This window comes from Misgurnus anguillicaudatus, chromosome 11 (assembly GCF_027580225.2).
Source record: "Misgurnus anguillicaudatus chromosome 11, ASM2758022v2, whole genome shotgun sequence".
Taxonomy (NCBI): domain Eukaryota; kingdom Metazoa; phylum Chordata; class Actinopteri; order Cypriniformes; family Cobitidae; genus Misgurnus; species Misgurnus anguillicaudatus.
In genome coordinates, this window is record NC_073347.2 from 21627113 (window position 1) to 21644690 (window position 17578).

The following is a 17578-nucleotide window of genomic DNA, read 5'->3' on the forward strand; positions in this document are numbered from 1 at the left end:
TTGGTTCCCTTCATCTCAGTGGAATAAGATTTTGTGACTTTTCCAGATTATCTGTCAAGATTCATATAAAAAAAACTGGGCTTGATTCCGTCGTTCTAAAGAGATGTAAAAAATCACCAATAGAGGCCCTTTGGCAGTAAAAATGACCCCAATGAATGGGGAATGCAAAAAATCTTTTTTTTTCTTGTTATTTATCAAATAATATCAATGCATCCAGAATAAATCTAAATTTTGACACAGAAAGGTAGGCCTGGTACTAGGGCACAAATGCAATATAGAAAAGACATGCTCAATCACACACACACACACACACACACACACACACACACACACACACACACACACACACACACAAAGGTATGACTGCCACAGAGAGCATTTTTACAGAATTTGGCAAAAAAAAACAGTCACAGATGCAAAACAAAGATGTAAAATGCTCACACAGGTGTGTGCATGCCAACACACAAACACACAGTAAAACTTACACACACATAAAGACAGACACACACAAAAAGAAAAAGTCACAAACATGAACGCACGTATGTGTGCACACACCTAAACAAACACCCTTAAATTTCTGTGGCATTTTGAAAAAACAAAAAATTATACTATTTGAAATAATTTTCATTTTTAATGACCTTTCTACTGTTTATATAAACATAAATTCACAAGATGTTTCAGTAAAATATTGATGTTGAGCAGTTGGCCACATCCAGTAAAATGAATGGGTCTCTATGGGCATCTGCTGGTCAAAATGATTTATTTCCTAAACTGTAACCATAAAACAGTTTTTTTTCTAAACACCAAATGGTTTAATACAACGCATAACATCTAGATCAATATCTAAAAACAATTTAAATAAAATTTAGATAATAATTTATGTGAATTTTCCATAAAAATTTGATATTTTACAGGCAAGCTAATGGTGTAGTTGAGGAATTTAGTACTAAACAGATACAAAAGTACTTAATATCTCCCAAAAACACAGCATTAATGTATAGATGGGAAGTAAAAAAAAGATAAATATTATTTGTATCAATAAAAATGTATATGTTTTTTGTATTTTCTGGGGTCATTTTTACCCTCAGGAAACTCTAACGTATACAGGAAAATTGGGACTTATGATGGTTAAATGCGTTATGATCAGCTCCTTTATTTAGTGGTGTAGTAAAATACACGTTTTACCAACAGCAACATTTCTTTGCCAATTTGGTCTCATAAACCACGAAACCCCTACTTTAAATACAATAATGCAGGTAGGCTGTCGAGTAGACACGTGATTCAACGGGGAAGTGAGAAATGACGAAACGAAAGTTACAACCGTGTGGCATCCTATTCAGACGTCATATTTCTGTATAAAAGCATTTTTACTATAATATAACCCATAAATGTGCGCGCTCCCGGCAGCACACCTGCCATCATGAACAATCAAAGAGGACAGAGACGCCCCCGTGCAACAGTTCCTGAACAGACTACTGCAAAAACTCAAGCAAAAGTCAATGGAAGACGTGAAGAGCAGAGAGATTCTCGCAATGATGGAAAACACCAACCTACAGGGGCCGCCAAGGACCATGGTGAAAAAAATGGACATACTAAAAAGCAGATGGAGAAGTCTGGAAGTCAAGACAAACCCGCCACAATCACGTCCGATACAAAACTCGCACCTCAACGAGCAAACGGCAATCGACAGAGTCAAAAAGGCGTTTCTAGCCGTGACAGAGATGAAACTTCAAAGACTTCGGAGGATCCGCGCGCACCTGACTCGAGAGCGCGTAAATCTGCCCATAATGCAGACCATATAGGCGATAAGCAAGACACAAAAGAAAGCTTGAGTAAAAAAAAGACCGATCAACGCAAGTTTGAAAGTGAAGGCAAACAGCACAAGGACGACGCACAAGAAATTGCAAAAAGTAAACAATGTAAAAAAGAGACAAATCCAGAGAGGAGTGAAAGTCAAGACAAATCTGCCACACACCCCGCACCGCAACAAGCACACAACAAGCGACAAAGTCAAAAGCAAAACGACCATTCCAATCGTAACGGAGATGATGGATCTCCGGAGCGCTCCACTGGCGCGCATCAGGAAAAACGCAGGGCAAATACGCACAACTCAGACCATACAAACAGCGCCGGTGACGCGCAAAAGCTAGAGACGCCACGTCTTGTCAACGATAAATTAGAAAAAGTCCTACATGCCACTCTTGACAAATTAAAGATCAAGAAAGCCGAGCGGTCTAAAGCATCCAGTCGAGTTAATGAGATGACAAAAACTGTAATTTTCCATCTGAAGCGAAAGATGACCTGGTGTGAAGATATCGAGTCCTTAACAACCGGAAGTTATTATGAAAACGTTAAAGTAAGTACAGTACAGTAAGTTTGGCAAACCTCACTTAACGTTACAGTTCAAAATCCTCTGTATGAATTGTACTCATCTCTTCATATTTTAGATTTGTGAACCAGATGAATTTGATGTTATGCTGACCATTCCTGTGGAGAGGGTGGATATTCAGAGATTTAATGGGAGTGGGGCATTTTACAGTGTTGCACTGAAACGACTTCCAAATAAACATCCTCTGACCAGATTTCTAAACGATGATAGGACTATTCGGGCCAGCGAAATGCTAAATGAATTCAGAGATGGTGTTAAGGAGGCAATGGATTTACTTTCATTTAGAGGTATTTTTAAATACTGTACTTATTTTTACATTGGAATTATTTATGGGTAATATGACAATATACTAAAACTAATCATTATCATGATACCTGGTAACAAACTTTCTTTTTTCTTCTTGTAGACAAAATTAACGTACAGCGCAAGAAGCCAAAGTGTCCTGCTGTGACAATGCAAATAAACGAAAACGGAAATCAAATTTCCATTGATTTTGTTCTTGGGCTTAAGGTTCGCGGCAGCTGGCCAGTTTATACAAGTAATGGGTTTAAAATAGAAGACTGGCTTAGTAAAAAAGTTAAAGCTGATTTTAAGCTCAAACCATACTACCTGGTACCCAAATATGAGGGCAAGGGAAATGCAGATCATGATGGAGTTGTTGCAAAGGGTATATATATACTGATGTTAACTTTTCTTCAGTACCAGTATTACAATAAAAACAGATAAGCAGAGTTTTTGTTAAATCTTCTACACAGATGTCTGGCGAATCTCTTTTTCACATGTTGAAAAAGACATTATGAAACGGCACGGCCACTCCAAAACCTGCTGTGAGTCTAAAGAACAGAAATGCTGCAGGTAACTTTTTGCTTTTTAACATGCCACTCTGAGTAGCGGTGTAATGTTTTAGCTTTGGTACAAAGCTCTTTTGTTTCACTTCTTGCACATGGTATGCAGAATCTCAAACTAGAAGTCCAGGATAATTAAAAAAAGTAAAAGTGGCTCAGTGGTTCATGTAGGGCGGCAGTGGCTCATGTTGGTTGTCTACAAACCGAAAGGTTGGTGGTTCTATCTCCGGCTCCACCGGACCAAGTGTCAAGGTGTCCTTGAGCAAGACACCTAACCCCAGCCGCTCCCGACGAACCTGCTGGCGCCTTGCATGGCTGACACCGCCATCGGTGTATAAATGTGTGAGTGAATGGGTGGATGTGGGGCAACTTGTAAAGCGCTTTGGGTCATAGGTCTGTTAAAAGTGCTATATAAATGCAGTCCATTTACCATTTAAAAAAACTAAAATCACTGAGATGACTCAATTTATGTTCCCTGTGTTTACAGAAAGGAATGTCTAAAGCTTCTAAAGTATCTTCTTAGTCAACTTGAAAAGATGTACCCAGAGAAGATGTCAAAGTTCTGTTCCTATCATGCAAAGACCACCTTGTTTCACACTTGTGCTAGAAAGGTAGAGGACAGCGAGTGGGCTTACAGTCGGCTGGCTAACTGCTTCCAGGAGCTTTTGGGCAACTTCGTTGAAAGCCTAAGAAACCAAGATCTTCCCAACTTTTTTGTCCCATCCCAAAACCTCTTACATCAAGACCATGTGCCTAAAAACAACTGTGAATTTCTTGCAAAGCAAATTGAATTGCAACAGAACAATACTTTCCCTATATTTCAGGATACCAGAACACCACGGTCACCTTGAGAGCACATGCGGAAATACGCAGGGAGGTCTACAATTATAATTTAAAACCATTTTGTATTATAAATATTATAGAATATATATTTATATATTAGTTTTTATTTTATTTTTATCTCATCTCAGTATAATGTTTGATAAAGCACTGTTTATAAGTGCACATGGCACATTTACTTCAGGAATCATATATATAAAAACATACTATACATTATAGAACTTTGATCATTGTGCTTGTGCAGCAAGCAAATAAACATCTTATTCAAGTACTCTTTCAGTCTTTCTTGTCTGTTACTAAAGAAAAGATCTGGTGAGAAGTCAGGTGAGAGAAAAGTTGTTCTGTAGTTTTGAAATTCCAGTTGGCTGTCAAAGCTTTTTTATTCACTTTAAAGATAAATGTTAGCAATTGACGTTACCTAAGTGTCAACCTTTAAAAAAAAGTTCAAATCTCATTGGTGGCTTAATTTTAAACAACTTTTAAAAAATAGTTTTGGAGAATATAAGGTTTTTCTCTGTGTACACATATCCCTACAAGTACAATTTTAGCTGTATAATTTGTGTCCCCCTTTAAAAATGTCTCAAGATATTTTAGGTTTATTGTCCCCCCTGTTAGATGAAATTTACGCTTATGCTTGAGACTTATCTGTACTTAAAAATAAAATTGAATAAATCGCTTTTTCAAATGGTTTAACAATTCTTTATTTTATATTTGTTCAACTGAACATGACAAATCTATCATTAGAGACATGTACCTCACATCGTCCTCAAAGTAGATATGTAAAAGAAATATTAACTGAACCGTGAAAAACTTACAATAAAAGAAATCCATCCTGCGTACTTACAAAATAAAGCTGTTTTAAACAAAATCTAAATGTTTACAAGAACTTCACAGGTCTCTCTATAAATAGAGGACTATGAATTTAAAAGCTTAGAGATGCAACTCCAGAAAGCACAGCAAGATTGATCTGAAAGATAAAACAAAACAATACTACTAGACACAGAAAAGGATAGATATGATTTGGTTGTTTCATGGGTAAAAGACTTGTTATAGGGCTGTGCAATTAATATTTTTTCAATTTCGTCAAACAAGATAATCGAGCTAATTCGATTAGTGTGCCGCATTCTGTTGTGTGTTATGAATCCAGCACCTCGCGCTCCTCTCACATCTTTCCGAAGTCTGAATACAAGGTAATCCTTTGTAGTAATCCTTATGTATGCGTTACATTTTTTGCGTCTCAAGTGAGCTAAGGCAAACTATCCCTCCTGTTAAAAATATAATCAGCTGCATCGTGGCGTCTCTCTCTTTCTCTCTCCTCCAAGTAGTAATCACACGCACACCCGGATAAGCACCCGGGAAGCAAATAGGGTTAAGGTGCCTTGCACCTCAGTCTCAACCTGCTGGTTGTTAGACTCAAACCGGCGACCTTCAGGTACCAAAAATTATACAATTTTGTGCTCAAGTTAACTAACAATAGCTTGTTGCTAAATGTCATTCATTAATTTGTAGTGAAAAGTGCTAACGTTATGAAGACTCCATTTTGCTTTTTTTGCAAGGTTTCTGTCCATGACAAATTTGTAGAATGAAAAATATAAATAAAGAATATGAAAAATGTCACTATAGTGTGCAAAGATCTTTAATATTACCTTATAGTAGATCAGAACCGTCGGTTTGAGCCTCCTCTAAAAGCACCTCTCTGCCCTCCTCCTCTGCCTCCTCTGCTGGGTGCAAACATTTCTTTCTCTCTCCGATGTTTCTCATAACGTTCAGCCATCAGGACCAGTTCCTCTGGTACATCCTAAAGAAAAAATGGTAACAGTAATGCAAAATTGTGGTATGGCATAGATAGGTAATGAAGGATACAATGCTCACTTACTTTTCAGAGAATAAAGCATAAAGAATTAAAGCATATCACTGCCATACTAACTGATTATTTGGCAAATAAATGTTCACTGTACAAGGTCATTACATTATTTGCAACTTATATTAGGGGTGGTAACGGATCTTAAAACTCATTTTTTTAGGCACAGATTGGATAATTTTTTGGATCAGCAAAAAAGGGTGCGAAAAATCTAATAAGAACAAATAAAGAAATTACAAACATTTATAAAAAAACAAAAAAGAACAAAGTTGCACATTAAGTAAGGTCTAAAATTCGCATAAGGTACAGAAATCGAATCAAATGAATAATAACATTTATTCAATAATATGAATAATAACTTTTTTGTAGAAATTCATACATTTAATCATTTTTTTTAGCTACAGAAGTGATTTTCTCTTTGTCTATAGGTGTTTTAAGTAGGTTTATGTGCATCTGTGGGTACAGAAAACTGCTCACTTTAGTGCCTTTTTATGGTTAAATTGTTTAAAATCACTTGAGTGTTAACATTTGCAAGCCTTTGAAACACGTGCAAAAGATAAACGTTCCCCATTAAAGTTTGCTTATTTATCCGTGAATCGCACGTGAGCTGAACCGTGGGTCGTGATCCGTACGTATCTGTGATGACGTCATTACCGGGGCGCGATTCAGTGCATGTTTATGTTTACATCACATCGCCTCCTGGCTTTTCTTACGTGCTGAATAATAAATATGAAGTTGGGGTTTGAAACATGCTTTAGAAGAATAACAGGAATATGCTGCACTCCAGTTATCAGTTTGTAAGTCACGTTCTGATTTATTACGTTATTGTTTACGTCTGATAAGGAGTTATTGTTTGAATAAACTGTCATTATTGTTAAGTTTGTGAGTGTTTATTCATACTTTAATTGATTTATTTTGTTTCATTCCGAGAGTTTTTGTCTCTTTCCCTGTCATTAGGGTAATGGGGATCAGGAATGTTTAAAATGCTGTCGTCTATTATAAAGGGCGATAGCAGTATCTGTTGGACAGTTTATAAATTAGTTATATTTGTCCTAAGGTCTTCTTAGAAATGTTTATATAATGGACAAATGTTTATTGCTTGTTTTATTTTAGTGTAAACTTATGCACCATTGTTTTATGGAAGGGAGAAATATTCTGTGTATTGCTGGTTTAGCTATCCCTTTTGTGGTGGACTTGTCCAAATGGGTTTGGCGCGAATTAAGCTTATAAAAGCCTTTTGATAGTACTCTGTTTGGCCAGTGTTATGGTTAAGTAGTCTGCTGAGAGACACATGAGGCCTGAATAGTGTGTTGCTAGCTACAATGTAGCACTGGTCAGGTTTTGCTGCTATGTTTTTTTTCTTCTTTTTTTTTTGATAACTTCGTTGTCTTGAACTTAACACTGAAGATATTTTTGCTTCAATAAATTACCCTGGGTCATCCTTATTCCACGACCAAGTTGTGCTGACTCTTACTGCTCTTCCCTTACCCCTCAGCGTTCTCTACCTGACAGTATCACAGATCAACTGTGATCCGCTACACCCCTAACTTATATGTTAATCAAAAGAAAAAAAAAACTATGCTAAAACAGATTTTCAACTTTAAACCTATTTGGCCAGAGATTTGCCTGCAGGTGCCTTTACCTGACCAGACCTCTCCAGAATAGTGATCAACTCAGAGGCTACTCTCCAGTCTTCTCTTGTTATCAGAGTTATAGATGCACCAGATCTCCTAAAAAAAAAAAATAATAAACTTGACAAAGGTTGAAAAGCATGCAGTGTTATTTGTTCATTGTTGTTTGTTTGCTTCTCAAAATATCACAGCCACACCCTCCCCTATTCACTCACCCAGCACGACCAGTTCTGCCAACCCTATGCACATACTCCTCCATGTTTCGAGGGAAGTCATAGTTGAACACGTGTGTGATGTCATGAACATCCAGCCCACGGGAAGCTAGGTCAGTCGCCACCAGGATACGCACGCGACCTTAAAAAGTGATCACAAATGTTAGATTGTGATCTCAAAGATAAAGTTTAGTTAAATCTTCACAATCACTGACTGCACCAAACATGCAATCTGAGTTTTTAGGCAGCCCCACAAGTCCTGGAAATTATTATGTTTAGGAAAATAACATGAGGAGTATTATTTTAGCCATTCTATTTAGTGCCACAAATGCATTTTATAAAATGTAAACTTAAATTTTCTATGTAAACTTTTGTATGATATCAGTTTATTCTTTCTTATTGTGATAGATGCTCATCTATTCATCTAGTGTTGAACTAAGCCACCGTAGGCTACGTCTCATTTAACGTATGACTCATTTTAACAATTTTTAGACATACCATCTTTAAAGTCCTGCAGTGCCTCCTCTCGGTCGCTCTGCTCTCGGTCTCCATGCATAGATTGTACCGCTATACCCTGAAGACACAGGTCACTGGAGAGATCATCGGCTCTGTGTACATAAACAGGAGTGAACAGGGACAGCACAGTTAAGCCCAGAGTATAGTTTGCTTTTTTACATGTACGCAAAAGGTCAGGCTTGCAAAGCATAGTTTATTTGAGTCGTACGTTCAACGCATGTGCAACCTACGTTCGTGATCCATGCATAATAAGTAAGTGTAGATGTTTTTCATAAGTTTCATTTTAAGCAATACAAAGCTTTTCCCCACTGCCGTTACACCTTTCTGGCGGTATGACAGGACACACCTTACACGGGGGAAAAAAATGTGGCGGTCCGCATACTATTCTGATGATGAAATTTACATAATGCACAGTGTATGCAGAACCTTGCGTATGAATACATACAATAGGTGTGCTAACAGTTACAGACAGTGATATTGCAAAAGTAACTTTCCCAATTACATTATGGTAAATGTAAGGGTAAATAAAACATACATAAACATCACGCATAAAAACATGTATTAGATGCAAGTGGTGGCAGGATGTACAATAAATGAGGTGTCACATATATTTTTAGAAGTACTGGATTTTAGCTTGTTCCTGGAAATTATGCTCAAGTTACGCGCTCTATTTTTTAAAAACCTCAAAAACTGCCCTGGTTGTACAGATGTGTCTGAAGAAGAAACCTAATGGCTATTAGAGAAAACGAAAGAAAAAAGAGATCATGGTGTAATATTTAACAGCCACTCCTTTTGGCAAATAAGTTTCATTTTTGGCAAAACCAAGCTTTGCCCACTGTCCTGCCACACCTTTCTGGAGAAGGCACAAGCTGCACAGGAAGAGGAAAGACTGATGGTAATTTCAAAAGATCACAGATCATATTAAAAATGATGACTATTTAAAAAAAGAAGAGCTTGCAGAAATCATGTTATATCCTGTTTTGCGAAATCACAAACCACAGTTACCAGAAACCAAGTCTTACTCTAAGAACTCACTTTATTTTTTTCCCAACAAATATCAGTACTTTGTCCTGAGGCTCCATCCGGTGGATGAAATCAAACACATAAGCTTTCTTGTCTTCCTCCGGCACAAACAGCACCATCTGCTGAACAGTGTTCACCGCCTGAAGCAGACAGATATATATGAAAAGGGAATTAACAGGGGAATGTTCAAGAAATCACATTTGTGACCATTAACCACAAAACCAGTTGCAAGTCGCATGGGTAAAAAAAGCCAAAAATACATTACATGCCAAAAATCATTAGTACATTATGTAAAGATCACGTTCCATGAAGATATTTTGTAAATTTCATGCTGTAAATATATCAAAACTTTATTTTTGTGAATGGATGCAGCAAAATCATGAACCAAACTGGCCAGAAACTCATCTACAAGTTTTACTGTTGCTACCCGTTCTTTGGGGTTTCCCTATTCAAGTTTTGTTTTATGTATCCCCCATTCAATCAAGGTAACTATAGCGGTAAGCCAGTAGCAGGGTTCCCACACCTTAGTTAAAGGAATAGTCTACTCATTTTCAATATTAAAATATGTTATTACCGTAACTAAGAATTGTTGATACATCCCTCTATCATCTGTGTGCGTGCACGTAAGCGCTGGAGCGCGCTGCGACGCTTCGATAGCATTTAGCTTAGCCCCATTCATTCAATGGTACCATTTAGAGATAAAGTTGACCAAACACATCAACGTTTTTCCTATTTAAGACGAGTAGTTATACGAGCAAGTTTGGTGGTACAAAATAAAACGTAGCGCTTTTCTAAGCGGATTTAAAAGAGGAACTATATTTTATGGCGTAATAGCACTTTTGGGAGTACTTCGACTCGCCTGAAAAGTCCGCTCCCCTTCTCACTCTCATAACGGGAGAGGGAGGGTGTTACTGCGCCGAGTCGAAGTACTCCTAAAAGTGCTATTACGCCATAAAATATAGTTCCTCTTTTAAATCCGCTTAGAAAAGCGCTACGTTTTATTTTGTACCACCAAACTTGCTCGTATAACTACTCGTCTTAAATAGGAAAAACGTTGATGTGTTTGGTCACTTCTAACTTTATCTCTAAATGGTACCATTGAATGAATGGGGCTAAGCTAAATGCTATCGAAGCGTCGCAGCACGCTCCAGCGCTTACGTGCACGCACACAGATGATAGAGGGATGTATCAACAGTTCTTAGTTAAGGTAATAACATATTTTAATATTGAAAATGAGTAGACTATTCCTTTAACTTCAAATTCAAGGACCTTTCAAGGACTTTCCAGGTCCAATACCCTCAAATTCAAGGACTAAATGTGGGGACCTTTTAAGATACATTGTTACAGTTCCCTTTCGAGTCGAGGGAACTTGCACTGGGTCACTGCGGGGACGCCTCCAGGGGTAAGTGCGTCTAAATGTGTATATCAAATTCAACTAATGGTAAGGCTTAATGACAAAGACAGGGTGACGCGGGAGCCAGGAAGTATATCGCTATCTGAAATATTGCCAAAGACGGCGTTACGGGGCGCAGGAAGTATGGCAAGGGAGATGCAGCGTCTAACAAACCATACATCAATGGAAAGCTTTTTTTAGCTTTGTATAGAACTCAATTTCAAAATATTGACCCTTACAACTGGTTTTGCGGTCCAAGGTCACATTTATGAAATGTACTGAATATTCTAAAAATATTTTTTTAAACATTACTAAATATTATGTATACTGCCAAAACAAAAAGCAATGAGAGAAAACTTTATTACTACATTCATAAACTATTTCTTCACTTTTTAATCATTGTTACTTGCAGCTCTGTATAACTATCCATTTTAAAATGAAGTGTGCCTTCTGTACAATTTTATTAAATACTGCAGCAATGGTTTACTCACCGCTAAATCCAAGGTGCCCACATAAACCATCATGGGGTCTTTCAGGTAGGATTTGGCCAGGCGTCTGACACCCACTGGCCAGGTGGCACTGTAACAACAATGTAATATTTACACAGTAAAACCAAAGCATCATCCACGTTATATTAACCATATCCAAGATTTTAAACAGAACAGAAAAATATAAGCTCCAATTCTGAAATCAAATGTAATCTGTGACAGATATAAAATGAAAATTCTGTCATCATTTACTCATCCTCATGTTGTTCTAAATCTGTATGAATTTCTTTTTTCTGATTAACACAAAAGAAGATATTTTGAGAAATGATGGTAAACACAGCAGTAAGTGACCATAGACTTCCATGGTTAAATGATGACAGAATTTTCATTTTAAAGTGAACTATCCCTTTAAGAAATTACTGCAGTAATAAATCACCTTGTCATAACAGTCTGTCTATCAGGACGAATATCCAAAATGATTTTCATGATTTGAGGTTCAAACCCCATATCCAACATTCGATCAGCCTCATCCAATACCTGGGGAAAAAGTGGGGTACAAAGAGGATGAGAATGAAATGTTTCTTACGAATGGTTTAACACGTCAGAAAAAAGTACATTTATCCCAGCCAAGCGTGCTGCACAAGCCCTGAAAAGTGAAGCCAAAACGTCTCGATCGCCCCCCTAGTGACTGGTCCTAGTATAGGTCATAAACCCCCCCCCCTTCATGTTATCCAACTAAACAATTTAATTACACTTCAAATATCTTTTTTCTGAAGCTGGTTTCTGTCATTTACTGTAGTTTTTAACACACTGATGTAAATTCAATTACGTTTTTAAAACACGTTTGTTTTAGTTAGTTATTTAATGCTATAAAAACGGTGGTGTGACGTCATGATTGACAACTGTGATATACACATTCTGCGAGAGCGAGGACGGAGCCTTGATTTCACAGCTTTACTTCCTGCTCACTATTGCGCAGGACTGGTCCCGAAATCGCTACTGCACAGACATAAGACCCAAGATGTCAGCGCCGTATCAGGACACTGGCAGCTTCACTTTTCACAAATGGAAGAGAGTGAACGGGCGTTGTCCATCTTTTTTTACAGTCTATGATCCCAGCATGCACTTGACTTACCAGATAGGTGATGGACCTCAAGTTGATGAGATCATTCATCTGCAGATCGTTTAATCGTCCTGGCGTGGCAATGACTATATCCACACCACTGTTCACTTTCTTAATCTGAGCCCGTCTGTCACCTCCTCCATAAATACAGATACTGTACAACAAAAACAACTTTTTAAACAAGGTAGTGCAGCAGATGAATGAAAAATTCTGCATAATGTTCCGTTTTATACAGAATCCTTGTGCCTATAGCACCTTTTAAAACCTTTGTAGCTGTATTTGTTGCACTCGGCTTCAATCTGAAGGGCCAGTTCACGAGTGGGAGTCAAAACCAACATGCCGGGACCACCTCGGTTGTCCCTGGGCCTAAGATAAATATGTTTAGTATATCAACTGACAACAGGATAACTGTGGAATGTAACATAAGTTAATATAAACGTGAAGGCTCTGGTTGACTTACACAGGTTGCCCATCCATATGTCTAAACCCAGGAAGTAGGTAGGCCAGGGTTTTGCCTGTTCCCGATTGAGCTATTCCAATCAGGTCTATTCCTTTCAGGATTACAGGCCAGGCCTGTGACTGCATCATATAACACATTATCTTACATTTGTGTCTCTGTCTGTGAAATCCAAGCTAAAGTCTGAATCTTACTATAAGATTAGGAGTTCAAAATTTTATTTTAATCATTTCACTTTAATTGTAATCTTTGACGTGACTTTGCTTATTAAATATTCAAGAAATTAAAATTACATTTTTACTAAATGTTCTTTACATTTTATGGTTTAAGCATGATTTTATGTAATAACAGCAAATCACAAAAAAGATTAATTTAGCTGGGTTTCACAGACATGATTACATTAATCACATATATCAGGCTTTACATTCAATGGGGGAAACGATTACAAAACAAGAAAATTACAGTGCTATGAGATAGAAAACACAAATTGTTATCTACATACATAAATTGACCTGTGAGAGACAGGTCATAGTTTGAAGGCTGAATTGACCTATCGCTAAGCCCCACCCCTCGAACGCGATGAGAGCCAATGGCAGTTGAGAATCAGTTGCACTGGGACTGGAACTCTGACAATTGTGGGCATTGTAAGATCATAAGCCTACATCAATTTTATTGTGTTTATGCTGCCAAAATGGTAAAACAATGTGCCAGGGGTACATGTAACACTAATTCCAGGTATCTTGGGAGGATTGGCATTAAAATTTATTTATTCCATTTTCTAAACCCAAAAAAGACAGAAAAATGTCACAATGTCCAGATCAACAGGGATGTATATATTTGTTCTAAGTTAAGTAAAAGGAAAAATGCTTTAATTTGTGCTAATGTCACCAAAACATATTTAATCGCAATCATTATATACTAAAATAGCCTCTGACTCTGGAAAGTTAGATAGTTTGTGCCAACATTAGCTAAAATTCAGTGCCTCTCCATATTAAACCAGGTAACATTAAGTGTAAATTAATTTAGTCTTACCCTGCGGTACACGAACAGTGTTAATTCTGATGTCATTAGCAAATCGTGACGACCGTAATATGAGGCTTCACCCGCATGCATTGTGATCTGTAAACCTTCACTTCCAAACTAATCTTGTTTCCCATCATATTTATATTAAAATCTTTTCTGTTTTCCTCTGTGGTATATTTAAGTCCTACTTGAATGTTCCTCGATGAGAGGTGATCCTTCTGTCCAAAATATATCAAAAACATCAAGGGAGAAGGTTTTTAAACTGAAGCTCCCATTGTAAAGCCGCCTTTCCACTGCACACGACATACGGAAACGACAGTCGGAGTTCTCCCCCTAGTGGCAGTCGTAGTGAAGTTTCAGTTTAATCGTATATGGGAGAGAAGCTCATTCCAGCGCTAGAGGATTCATTCTAATATGTTTACCATGGTGAAATAAATAAATGAACGCAAATGAATGAAACAATAAACAGCTATGCATATATGACAAAGATTGCAAATATTTTTTGGAGAGAACATATGTAGACAAGATTAAAATAATAGTGTACACAAATTAAATTAATAATGTATTACTTATCAGTAATCAGAAGTGTTTTTTTAAGGATTCAAGTGTTACTAATAAAGTTAAACCAAAATGATTAATAATTTTCACCTCACACACAGTTTGTGATTGGAATACAATGAAAATCATAACTTCCGGTCGGCATATCGCATGCGGTTAAGTCGCACAAGCTCAAATTTTTTAACGAATCCAACGCTCAAAACGGATCCGATATTAACGCATCCACAGATGGCCGGCACCTCACGCAACCCCTTTGCGATTCTCCATAGGAAATATATGACTTCCAGCTTATCGGCCGTCGTTTGTCGTGTGCAGTGGAAAGGCGGCTTAAGCGGTAACTAAAAGGGGCGGGGCTTTGCAATAGGTCAATTGTGCATATAGGGGCAGTTCCTGGAAGGAGCTTATCCTAGTCCCAGACTAAAATGAATGTTTAAGCTACTTTAATTTCAAAACATCATCTACTGACATATTTTAACATATATCAGTGCCATTGTGTTGTCTTAAGATGAACACCAGTATAGTTTTTTGTAAGATTTGTTTGTAAAAACTTCTTAAATGTCCTAAAATAATTAAGGCCTAGTCCTGGATAAATCTAAAAACTGTCTGGGAAACCGCCCCATAGTCATTTTAAAAGTACAAAATTATTTATTGACAGTTTTATCAACCATGTTGTTTGTTAAATAGCAGAGGAGGACATGTTTTTAGAATTGGAAAGAAAAAACATTTTTAAAAAGTTCTTCCTTTCTGCAAAATGAAGACTGAAGAATGAAGTTTTAACCACACTACACGATGAAATGTAAAAGAAAAGGAGAAATGATATATAATATTTATTGTATTTTTTAAATGACACATGTGATAGGCATTTGTAACCATTCTGGAACTGTTGTTTACATATTATCATAAATTAAAAACTAAATAAATGTAATTAAATATAACTAAAAAAGAAACCCACAGACCTCCCACAAAATGGTCAAAATAGCAAACGGCAAATCCTGAATATGTCAATACCTGAATGGGAGTAGGCTTTTGAAATCCAACTCTTTTGATATTATCCATTATTTCAGGATAGTGAGCAAAAGCCTCCTCAAAAGTGCAAACTGGATTAGGAAAGGTCCGTTTCTCCCCCTCTAACAAATCATCCACAAAGATGTTGTTATTTTCTTTTCTGAAAAGAAGTACAAGATGACCTTATATTAACCATTACTTAAAAAATACTTATTATACAGTACTAAAGCACAACAGCACACAAAATGCTGTTAGCAAAGCACATGTAAAAACGCATTTTTAAAATCAGTAATCATTTAAGTCCATTCGACAAGGCCTTCTGACTCTAAAAGAGAGACACTAGCAAGCCCCAAAAAACTTTGAACCTCTTATAGTTAAGCATGCTATACTACATTCATCTCAGGCCATCTTGAAGTTGATCTCTACACGGGTATACGGCGCCCTCTGTGGGAGATATGAATAACAAAGGGGAATAACATGGATTACCTCCAGATTTTGACTTCTTCAGCACAGCGAGCAGCCACAGATTCTGCTTCAATATAGAAATCCTTCTTCAGAGCAGGGAGATCTGCAGGATCAATAAGGGTTATTGTTAATCAGGTAAAGCCCTTCCAAAATAGACACCATCAGTCTGTTAAGAATCACCTTGCCATTTCATAGCTTCAAATTTGCCACGGTTTTCTCTAAGGGCATTCCAGTCAATAGGCGCAGATGCAGGCACAGCTGTAGCCACAGCCTTGACAGCAGCAGCTGGCCAGCATGAATCACGTTGACGGCCTCCATCGCCATTTCCTGAAGAAAAAGAAAAATGCCAAACCTAAGGGATCAGTAAATTGTATTTGACTAAATAAAACAGGAAAAAAACAGATGACACTCTTTCAAATACTACAGCTTTATGGTTTTTGCAGTCTTACCATTGTGGCGTCCAGGACCACCGTATGAGCTCTCATGCACCAGCTCTTCAATCATGCGCTTGGCATTGAGCTGAACATCACCAGCTCCAAAGATGAGTACCTCTGCTTCAACCTCACCACGGTTTATCTAACGATCACATAAGGTATTGAACCAAATGTAGTCAAAAAACTCTGGCTAACACAGACAGACAGACAGACAGACAGACAGACAGACAGACAGACAGAGAAGACGAAAACTCATTCTTTGGAGCTTTGCAAATGCTACATTTATTATCTTGTCTGACTTACCTTTATTGAAGCTCCACTGTTTTCTTCAAGCTCCCGTATTTTTGCACCGCCTCGACCTGGCCAGACAGACAGTCAAACAGACAACCACAACATGTTAAAATGGTCTTGAAACACCATGTTTTTGACCGTGCGGTCTATGACATCAAAGTTCCGCGATAGCTGTGGTTTCGATCCCCTATCGCGGTACTTTTATGTCATACGTCGATCGGTCTGCGCAGCGCTGCATTAAGTTTAATACCTACCAATTATCCTCCCGACCAGAGTGTTTTCCACGTAAATTGTAACCGGTGATCGGTTTCCATCACGACTGCCTCCACCCCGTTCAACTCTAGAGCGGCTGAAACTGATATTTTTATCGATTGCACCGTCAAACGCTTTTGACCCGGAGTCCGGGTCTCTCCAATTATTCCACTGCCCCCCATCCAAGTCCACTTTAACACGTGGCGCACCGCCACCAAACTTGGCGGTTTCTCTGGTCCGAGCGCGCTGAGGTGACGGAGGCCTCCAGGACTTTACTGGAACTGTCTGCACAGATAATTGCATCGAAACTGCCACACCATCGCCCTCATATTCATCCTCCCAGTCAGACATTTAAAAACAAATACAAGGACTAACATATATTTACTTCTTGGACAAATGTTTCTCCTCCGAACGATTGTCAGATATTACTAACGACGACGTCTATCAATATCCGGTCACGTGATTACGACGACGCTACTATGGCAACCGTTATGGCATAGTAAAATAATTTAAATATTAGTAAAATAATACATCGACTAATATTTGTTTATTGTATTTTAGTATAATGTTTGTGTATAATTGCAAATATAAAATTTGATTGCACGAAAAGCTTGATCCTGATTGGTCAGTCACGACTTTCCTGTTCCTCCGATAACAATCGCAAAAACTGAAACATACCACCATTGATCCCTATTTCGAGAGGTGGACACTACTTATTTTACTTTCTAAATAAAAGTAAATTTTCAAGTATTTGTATTTTATTAGTATTTTT

At 37.7% G+C, this 17578-nt stretch overlaps 2 protein-coding genes across 2 annotated transcripts; one reads left to right on the forward strand and one right to left on the reverse strand.

Annotated features, from left to right (window-relative positions):
- Positions 1 to 1286: 1286 nt before the first annotated feature.
- cgasa (cyclic GMP-AMP synthase a) lies at positions 1287 to 4345 on the forward strand. The gene is made up of 5 exons (XM_055169390.2): positions 1287 to 2356; positions 2448 to 2676; positions 2796 to 3056; positions 3145 to 3244; positions 3722 to 4345. The coding sequence occupies exons 1-5, from the start codon at positions 1421 to 1423 to the stop codon at positions 4083 to 4085; spliced, it is 1890 nt and encodes a 629-aa protein (XP_055025365.2). The 5' UTR covers positions 1287 to 1420; the 3' UTR covers positions 4086 to 4345.
- A 414-nt stretch (positions 4346 to 4759) lies between these two features.
- On the reverse strand, positions 4760 to 17281 carry ddx43 (DEAD (Asp-Glu-Ala-Asp) box polypeptide 43). The gene is made up of 17 exons (XM_055169389.2): positions 16809 to 17281; positions 16567 to 16622; positions 16279 to 16405; positions 16010 to 16156; positions 15851 to 15932; positions 15368 to 15524; positions 12782 to 12900; positions 12577 to 12687; positions 12334 to 12475; positions 11635 to 11735; positions 11202 to 11289; positions 9330 to 9457; positions 8277 to 8386; positions 7782 to 7920; positions 7578 to 7665; positions 5721 to 5872; positions 4760 to 5041 (listed from the first exon to the last, which is right to left on the reverse strand). The coding sequence occupies exons 1-16, from the start codon at positions 17155 to 17157 to the stop codon at positions 5732 to 5734; spliced, it is 2085 nt and encodes a 694-aa protein (XP_055025364.2). The 5' UTR covers positions 17158 to 17281; the 3' UTR covers positions 4760 to 5041; positions 5721 to 5731.
- Between the last annotated feature and the right edge of the window lie 297 nt (positions 17282 to 17578).